The sequence below is a fragment of the Idiotropiscis lumnitzeri genome, chromosome 3 (assembly GCF_059441095.1).
Source record: "Idiotropiscis lumnitzeri isolate Australia: NSW breed Sydney's pygmy pipehorse chromosome 3, RoL_Ilum_1.0, whole genome shotgun sequence".
NCBI lineage: Eukaryota > Metazoa > Chordata > Actinopteri > Syngnathiformes > Syngnathidae > Idiotropiscis > Idiotropiscis lumnitzeri.
In genome coordinates, this window is record NC_142393.1 from 28,413,776 (window position 1) to 28,423,741 (window position 9,966).

General features: G+C 44.2%; 1 protein-coding gene across 1 annotated transcript; it reads left to right on the forward strand.

Moving 5' to 3' along the window:
* Window positions 1–4,232: 4,232 nt before the first annotated feature.
* On the forward strand, window positions 4,233–9,475 carry slitrk1 (SLIT and NTRK like family member 1). Its single transcript, XM_088291228.1, has one exon. It carries the CDS (start codon window positions 5,153–5,155, stop codon window positions 7,274–7,276), a length of 2,124 nt encoding a protein of 707 aa, XP_088147354.1. The 5' UTR covers window positions 4,233–5,152; the 3' UTR covers window positions 7,277–9,475.
* The last annotated feature ends 491 nt before the right edge of the window (window positions 9,476–9,966 follow it).

Below are 9,966 nucleotides of genomic sequence, written 5' to 3' on the forward strand. Positions count from 1 at the left end.
CCAGTTGTCCTATTGATTCCCAGTTCACATTTGACCCGTCTTTTTCCGTACATGACACGTTGGTTTGAACCTTATGTCCATAATTGAAATGAGGTTCTTGCATGCATTTCCTAATCATTTTCTGTCACAAAAAAAAATTATGTTTGAGTTTTCATTTTCGAATATATTTTACCGATGCTGGAGTGTTGTTGAGGTTTCATGTGACTTCAGAATTGCCCTCTGACACTCCATCTTATATCCCGGCTGATCAGAGAATGACTCACGGGGAACCCTCAACCGCTGGGCCTTATTTTGAATGCTGCTTGCACACACTCAGCCGCACTCGCTGCTCATGTGAAAACAAGCTGAACATAGCCCCTGACCTTTCTGTAATTACCCAGAGAGTATTTCACTGGCTCAAAAAGTCACTTTTTTTGAAGGAAGCACCTCTCCTATAGATGAATCTCAATGGGGGATTCAACTGCCAAGGGCAAGACTCCTGTTCAGCATTTGATAGGATTTGTTCCCCTGATTTTAGTTTGGTTCACACAGTTGATTTAATTTTAATTTAGACGTAGGCGTTCTGTCAATCGCAGGTAGTCAGCTCATTAAAACAGTTAAAAATGTATCTTTTATGCACACATATTCGAAATGTGTCCCTCACATGTAGCCAGATAAGCATCCAAAATATTAGATACCAACAACAACAAAAACATAATTAAAATATTTTATTCATTAGCGCAGCACAAAATTGAATCTTAGCTCTTCTTGTGCGTCTTGAGCATCTTCCAAAATCAGGCTTCATAGATTAATTGAAGACAATTGTTGTCCATACAGTTGCAATCAAAATTATTCAACCTGCTTTGCATATTAGACTGATTGTCAAAATGTAAAATTTCTCAGCAATTCGCAATAAGCGAATTGGTGACCCCTAGTTTCTTTGGAATGACCTCCCATTAAAGGTTCGGCAAGCCCCCTCGCTTCCCATTTTTCAAAGTCATCTTAAAACTAATTCATTTTCTTTGGCATTTTACTCGGCATGAGACTTGGTTTTGGTTTCAGTGCATTTGGGTTTTTTCTGTCTTCATTATTACTTTATGTGATTGTTTGTTGTTGTATGACTTTGCACTTTGTATGCAGCAGTGGTTGTCTTAAAGTACTTTATGAATAAAGTTGAGCTGAGTTGAGTTGAGGAGTGGGACATTGGGATTTACTAGGAATGTTACAGAAGTGATCATTTCCAGAGATGGGCATTTCGTCCCTGAGACGGAACAGTCCGTCAGACAGACACTCATTTTTGGGGCGGGGGACCGAAGACGATAAGTTTAAAAAAATGGACAGACTGAACCTTGCCGGAAGTGGGTTTTCGTTCGTTGTGCCACGTGCATAAAATTAAAGTATTTTCCAACTATTTGCACTCTGAGCAGAATAAAGCCTTGTAATTTATTGTCTAACCTCTCGCTCGCTCTCAATCTTTCTGTCTTTCTCGCTCTTTCTGTCTCGCTCTCTCTCCCAGCATGCTTTGTGACAGGAATATAAATAGCATTTAAAATGCACATTTTGTGTCAATTGTATTTCTTCAATCGTTATTTTATTGTTTCACTATTTGCGAGTATGCTATTCAGATTGCTGTTGTATAATAATTAAAGTTTTGATGTGACACCGTCCTCCGCACATGACGTGTTGTAACAAATGACTTCTATACACCTCGTTTTGTATGAATGTAAGTAACGGTAAGCTTGTTCTGCTGCTTTCAATAATAAAAGTGCAATTGTCTCTCATTACTTTGCGGGTACCTAAATCTAGATAATACTGTGGTGTGATCTGTGTGTATCTACCGGGTGGTGATGGTTTAGTCCAGACACCCCCTTTATGTTGTGGTATGGTCCATTGGCCTTATCTGGGACAATGGGCGGGCGCTACGCAGTTCAGTGGGGTTGAGCGTATGTCAATAAAGCCGACAGTATCGGACCTCGCTGTAGTGGCATCCTTATTTGCAGGATTAAAAACACAACAAATACCACATTTAATAACATTTAATTCATCCAAAGTGGCTTAGGTACCGAGGACTAAGCACAGCCACAGGGGGGGATTGTGCCTTTTCCGTTGCCGGTCCTTCCCTATGGAAAGTCCTCCCATTAAATGTCGGACAAGCCCCCTCACTGTCCACTTTCAAAACCTGTTTGAAAACACATTTTTACTCTTTTAAAACACATTTTTACTCTTTAGCTTTCGACTCAACCTGAGACTGTCACTGTTCTGCTGTTCTTCTGGTATCTTTTGTATATGTGTTTTAATTTGTGTTCTAATTACCGGCTAATTATATTACACCATATGGAAAGCGCTCTGTTACAGGTACAGCTGTTGTGAAATGCGCTATATAAATAAAGTTCTATTGTATTGTTTTGTATTGTATTGTAAGTACAAATCTGTTTTATGGCTGAATCTAGCTAGTGTGGCTTTTAACCAGGTGTTTTGTAGTCTGGAAATTACGGTAAGTGGATGTCAATAGGAAATTAGCCAGCAAATTTTAAGTTTTAAGTAATGTTTATGAATTATGAAACCTCTGCCGTTAGCCTCTCGTCATACACACTTTTTTTGCACTGGGTTTGGGGCCTGAGTAGGGGATGTTAGGTTAATTTCGAGGACGTAAGCGCTTTAAAGGGACGAAGACGGATGGTGATTATTTTTATGAAAAAGGACGAAAGTGTAAGGATGGAATGGTGCCCAAGTCGCGGATGAAGGACGCGAGACGGACCGGCAAAATAGGGTAAAGTGCCCATCTATGAGCATTTCCAAAGTTAAACTCATAATAAAAAGGTTGTCTTTGCATATATGAATATCATTAATTATGAGTAATTATGTAAAATTATTAAAGATAATTTGCGTAAATTTGTTATTTCAGAAGTGTGTATCAAACTTGTAGCCCTTTGCATTAATCAGGACTCAAGATGTAGCTCTCAGCCTCAAAAAGATTGGTGAGCCCTGAGTTAAATAAACAGTTCCTGTTTAATTTGTTTATTGCAAACAGCTGAGAAATGTTAAATTATGCCAATAAACCTAATATGCAAAGGGTGTTGAATTTTGATTGCAAATGTAGGCGTGAGTGTGAGTGTGAATTGTTGCCTAGCGATTTATTGGCTGCTGATCAGTCCAGGTGAACCTTGCCTCTGGCCCAAAGTTCAATTGAACTTTGACCCTGTGGGGATAAATGGTACAGAACATGGATTGATAAAATACCCCGCTACGCATGCTGTATTACATGTTATTATTGTGCAGGCGAGTTTTTGCATTGACAGTGCATATACATAGGCGGTGCTCAATATAATGTATTAATCAAACAAATATTTTTAAGCAGTCCATCATTAGATATATTGTAAACAAATCGTTTTCGTATATTCATGGATCTTGTTGTTAATCTGCACAACACATATCAAACTGACGATGCCATTTTCTTGTTCCAAACACAATAATAATTTAGTTTTGGTTAAACGAAAATATGGGAAGCTCTCTTGACTCCCATTTACATCCTCAGGAATGAATTTGTAGTCTTGTTAGACTATGAAGTTATGTGTCATGAGTATGAGCTCCTCTGGTCCCCAGTCACACTAATGCAATGCGACAGTATCTGTATCGCATCATCATGCTGAGCTCCACGCAATTATTCCTTTGGGATAATGCATTTCATATTCATAATCCAATTAAGTTTGACTCCAAGATGAAGACCGCCTGCTAGAAATACAATTTTCCTATTTTGGGGATTATTTATGAGTCCTAATATTTGGACACTGGAAGAATGTACCACATAGTAACTGACTGATCAGCAGTAGGCAGAAGGCAGACAAGTTGTGGGCGTGCGCGTTCGTGCGCGCGGATGTGTGTGCGCGTGTGGTTATGGCACGGCAGTGTGTGGCACTGATGTAGACAGTTAAATCATATCATGCATGGGGCACTACAAGGTGACTGCTGATGTTGACAGACGGTTTATTGCAGACAAGTGTTGCTTCCCACCGATGGAAACGAAAGAAAGATGTGAGGTTGTTGCTGCTTGCCACATAGCGCTTCAAATTGGGAGGGGGGCGGACAGAAGCTTCACTTGTATGGAACTCCCATGGTGATGAAGGGAAAAAAAGTAATGCAATAAAAAAACAGCAACTAGAAATTTCACTCATCATTTCGCTAATCTCACTTCCCTTTGTTTCTCATCCTCGCGAGTCGGTCTCCGCAACGCATTTTAGCAAGGAACACGTCACACACACATGCGCATACGGGCTGACGCATCGTTTGATACTCGTTTGCAGAGCTGAGGCATGCCTGTGGCGGATTAATTAGTTTTACCGCATTCAACAGTGTTCGTTAAAACATAGAGGGCTCCGATTGCACTACTGGGTGGTTCCTTAAATAATGGGGGTGGAATTCGGGATGCAAGTGAGGCATCACGACCTGAACGTGTCATCGCGCCACTGCTGCGCCGACTTGGACACTTTTGCAGCGGTGCTGCAAGCTGGAGGAGTGAGACGGCGGCTGGCAACGCGGTGAATTGGCGCAACTTTTGCGCAATCATCGACGCACACACATCTTTTTGAGATTTCAAATCTACGAACTATACGTCTGGATTGATTTTGAGCTGCCGTTTTTTTCTTTTTCTTTTTGCATTCGCCTGCGCGACGAAGTGGAGCATATCGCATCTTTCTCCCACAGCTGCGCGCTAGATGAACAATTTCTGTGCTTTTTTTGTGTGTGAGTGTGAAGCCGTTCGACGCACGAATAAGAGAAATGAGCGAGGTGAGACGCAGCCGAGAGATGTGAGGGGGGAATGCGGGTGTTTTCCAGCCAAGCCTCGGCACCAGGGGAGAGGGGACAGCTCCCCGCGCCGCAGCGCGCCACTGAGAGAAGAAGGCGACCATTTGTTCCTTATTTTTCGGCAAGGTCAGTCGTTTCAGCTGTGAAAAGGATGCGTTGGACATTACTTCTTCTTGTTTTTTCCCCAATTATCCCGCAGAGGCTGTGAGGACGTTTCTGTTTAAAGTGTGAGTGCACGAGCGGGTTAGATGTGTTTTACAGAGACTCCCTTATCCAACTGCGTCTCCCCTCTGCTTGCTTTTGGACTGATTTTGACTCGATCAACAGCTCCTATGTCCTGAGATCGGGGATGTCTTGTCCGCGTTGAAAAATGCTGCTTTGGGTTGTCCTGCTGAACGCGGCTCTTTGTGTTGCCAGTGGGAACGTGACAAGGGACGTGTGTAAGGAGCAGATATGCTCGTGCACAGAGGTCGAGGGAGACGTGCATATCGGCTGCGAAAAAAGGAGCTTCACCACGCTGCAGCACCTCACCGGGCCCAGCTCACATTTTTACCACTTGCTGCTGCACGGCAACTCGCTGTCCAGGCTCTTCCCCAACGAGTTCGCCAACTTTTACAATGCTGTCAGCTTGCATTTGGAGAACAATGGGCTGCACGACATAGTTCCAGGCGCCTTTTTGGGGCTGCAGCTGGTCAAAAGACTGCACATCAACAACAACAAGATCCGCTCCTTCAGGAAGAGTACATTTTTGGGCTTGGATGACTTGGAATACCTCCAGGCTGATTTTAATCTATTAAGGGATATTGAGCCGGCAGTGTTCAGGGACCTAAACAAACTTGAAGTGTTAATACTTAATGACAACCTCATCAGTGCGCTACCCATAAACGTGTTCCAACATGTGCCCATTACGCATCTCGACCTGCGGGGGAACAGAATCAAAACGTTGCCTTATGAAGGGATACTTGAGCAAATCCCGGGCATTGTGGAAGTTCTGCTCGAAGATAACCCGTGGGACTGTAACTGTGACCTGGTTTCCCTCAAAGAATGGTTGGAGAACATACCGCCCAACGCGCTCATCGGGAGGGTGATCTGTGAGGCTCCCACCAGACTGCAAGGGAGCGACCTGAACGAGACATCTGAAGCAGAGCTCTGCCCTTCACAGAGAGGCGGCGCAGACACCAGCCTGGTGGCCCCTCCCACACAGGATGAGACTTCAGGTCCTGTGGCACACGGTGGCGGCCCACGTCCAACGCCTTACAAGCCCAGCGCAGATGCCAGCGGGCCACCGACGCCTGGCGGTCACGGAGCCAAGAGCCGCTCCAAATCACGTGAGAACTGGCAGCTGAAGACCAAGCCCACACCAGGGCCGACAGGTGTGAGCAAATTCAAAGAGCAGCTTCACAACGCCACCTGCCCTCAGCCGTGCAACTGCAAGCTGGTGGGCTCCAGACAGGGCTTGGGGGTCAACTGTGAGGGCAAAAAGATCGAGAGCTTGTCCAATCTGAAACCGAGGCCGCTGGCCGCCCACGAACTGAACATGCGAGACAACAACATCCACGCGGTGAAAAAGAACCAGCTGCTCGGCTACACCAGCCTCAACCTGCTTGATCTCGGCGGGAACAACATCAAAGTGATCGACAACAGCACGTTCCAGAACCAGACTGAGCTGAGGTGGCTGTACATGGATAAGAATTATCTGGATACACTCATGGCAGAAATGTTTGTGGGCCTTGTCAACCTGGAATATCTCAGTTTGGAATACAACGACATCCAGCTGATCGTGGCGGGCGCGTTCAGCCCCATGCCCAACCTGAGGGTTCTGTTTCTCAACAACAACTTGCTGAAGTCTTTGCCCCTGGATGCCTTCCTTGGGATTTCTTTGTCCAAAATAAGTCTGCATAATAATTACTTCTCCTATCTGCCTGTAGCGGGCGTGTTGGACCAGCTCAACTCCATCATTCAGATTGATTTGCACGGGAACCCGTGGGATTGCTCCTGCAACATCGTGCCCTTCAAACAGTGGACCGAGAGACTCGGGGCTGACGTCATCGTGAGCGATCTCAAGTGCGAGTCGCCAGAAGAGTTCTGGAAGCGCGACTTCCGCTACGTGCGGAACGACCTCATGTGTTCCAGACTCTACGAGCGGATCCCCCCTCCCACCTCCCTGTCCAAAAACAGCACCTTCACGCTAGACTCGGGCACGCGCTCAAACTCTTATATTGAGCCCAACCGGGTCTCCATTTCAGTGCTGGTCCCCGGGTTGCTGCTGGTGTTTGTCACATCCGCGTTCACTGTCGTGGGCATGCTCGTCTTCATCCTGCGGAACCGCAAGCGGTCCAAGCGGCGGGACGGCAACTCGTCTGCCTCCGAGATCAACTCCCTGCAGACAGTGTGCGACTCATCATACTGGCACAGTGGGCCCTACCACGCAGATGCGGGTGCGCACCGGGGCTTTGACTGTACCACGCATCTCTCCATGACAAACGATGCGTAAAAAGAAGGCGGGCCAGGCTGGATTTACAAAGGACGCACAGACTGGCGCGCATACACCACCCAAACAACATGTTTGTCTCCATGTAAGAGGCGGACATTCTTGGCTCCGTCTGGCTTTAGTCAACATTAACCAATTAGTCTGCTGCGCAGGGCCCCAGCATTGTATATTCTGTACATGGCAATCCCTCCTGAAAACTGCTGCCCCCCCCCCTCTCCACCTGTGCTATTGGCCGCAATTGGACTACAGTAATTTCTTTTTTCAGGCATAGAGGGGTCATAACAATAAAAACGGACCGTGTGTGCGCGAGGGAACGGTGCACGAGCGCATGAATGTAAATGTAAATAGTCGGCCCGATGTATCATATGCATGATGATATTTCTGCATGGTTTCAACACACGCACACACAGCGCGCGACCGAGGAACCATGACCACAGAAGAGGAGGCGAACCCCCTTCATTCTCCATCAATATGACGACTATATATATAGATATTATGAGAGTTACATATATATATGACTATAACAAAGTGCCATTTCTCTATTTTTGTGAAACTGCAGTTAGGATTTGTATTTGTTGTTTTAAAACCTGTCTGGAGAGGCAAGAGGGTAAACTGAAAGAAGGGACACAATGCTGTCAATGCATGTTCTTTTTTTTTTCTGTTCCTTATGATTTGATTGTCGATGAATATTGGGGTTATTTATACCGTTTTAGATGGTGCAGGTGTAGCCCATCCCCAGCCCCCACCCAACCACACGCACGTCTGCGCGGTCATCCTATTTTCTGAATGTATACTGTGTTATTTTGAATGGCGTGCCAATTGTTGACTCTGTGGCGACATGCAGATGAGCATGACGTCACTAAGATGCTTTTGCTGCAAAGTTGATGTAGCTCAAATAACAGTTCTGTGGTTTTGTGTGTCTATGAATATAGCCTGCTTTGGGTGAGAGGTAATTAAAAACAAAAACAATCTAGTCATTTAAATGGGGGGTTTGTACCGTCATATTTTTTCAAAAGACTAGCAGTTTTCAATTGAGCTAGAATGATTCGGTCTATATAAACATTGCAGGTAAATATAGCAGATAGATTGCTTTTTCTTCTGAAAAAAAAAACAAGTACTCCTCCACACACATTTAAAAAAAAGGATGGCTATGATTTGCCTTTACTGTGGACTTTTTTTGTTTAAAGCTATCTAACCTTGTACAAATAATTCATTGTATTTGCAACAAGATGTGCTTGAAGTATTCAATAGTGGGGGAGGATTCTTGCTTTTGTGGAATGTGTCCTGTCATAATACAGAGGAGGTGCTTTTAGGCCTGCACAAACATGGCAACGACTGATGCACACCATGCAGGTCTGCTTTAACGAAAGGAGGTGTGAACACTAAATGCCACTTTTGAAAAGAAATTAAGACTGAGGCACACTTACTATGTGCAGTCTGCGTCACAAATGAGTGGTTGCCCTTTTCTGTGTTTTAGCGCAATGTAAAAAAGCCTTGTAACACAAGTTAACACCGCCAATTCATTTTCTCTAAAGCGTCCCAAATAGTGACACCTTGCAATTAAATTTAGCTTGGTTGAGATTGTATAGGCCTTCAGGTTAAGCATAAAGAGCTGCAGTGAGATGGGCATGTCAGCCCAAGCGAGAAGGCCAACGTATCTCCCCCAGGAAACAGTTGAGCGCTGTCCACGGTGCTGAATCACTTCTTTTGTTTGTTCACCCGGCAGAAGAGATGTGTGACCATTTGCATTCATGCACCCTTAACTATTATCTTTCACTCATCCCAAACAAAACAAAAACACGGGAAAACGAGAATTTCATGAAGAGGCCCAGAAAAAGGGATTAATCAAGCTCGACTCTGCAAATGTGAATCATTTGCAATGGCTGATCCGGAGGTCCCAAACATTTTTTTTTCACTGTGCTGTGGATTTGCTTTTACATGTCCACCCTGCTTGACCTCTGGTACTAAGGACACAGTGTATCTGTGACTCATCAAGGCATTGCATCCTTTTTAACTCCCAGTTTTGCTATTCTGTCCAACCCCAAGGGGGATACCCGGGGGTCGCTGTCTCCTGTGTGCTTCAGCCCACGTGATGTTTTATCATTTTCAAATGCTGTGTTTCAAACGACATTTTTATGCTTTGCAATATTTGACCTGCTTCTATTTTGTTAAATAAAGTGTGGTTGAGGTTGAGTAATACAATGTTGTGGTTTTAGGAATTTTCATTGGAATTCAGTTTTTATTTATTTATTTTTTTTAATATATCTGTTACTCCCTTTAGATTACACTGAAATATATTAATAATATAAATATAATAATCTTTCAAAATCCATCAAGCTTTTCACGCTGAGCATACAACACTACACTTATGGCCCAGCAGGCACTAACTCCTTTTTGGAATACAGCAGATGCAGCACTTTCTGCAGGGAAAATCCCATCCTCACATCTCGGGTTTCACATCTCACTTTACTGCAATCATTCAAATCAAAAGGCAACGAGGAAGCAGTTGTACTCCAAAAACATTTAGATCTAACTCAATTGGAGGAAAAAAGATTGTGACTTAGTAAAAGTTACTCTACCAGTTTTACTGTGTAAATAGTAAATTGAGGAATTTAAAACTTAAATTAAACAAGGAATTGCATGGCAATGTTAGCTCTGTGTCATGCTCAAGGATCCTTTTAATACCACAACAC

Bases quoted from the DNA above. Each gene is read 5' to 3' on its own strand.
- slitrk1 (XM_088291228.1), top strand. From the start codon at position 5,153: ATGCTGCTTTGGGTTGTCCTGCTGAACGCGGCTCTTTGTGTTGCCAGT.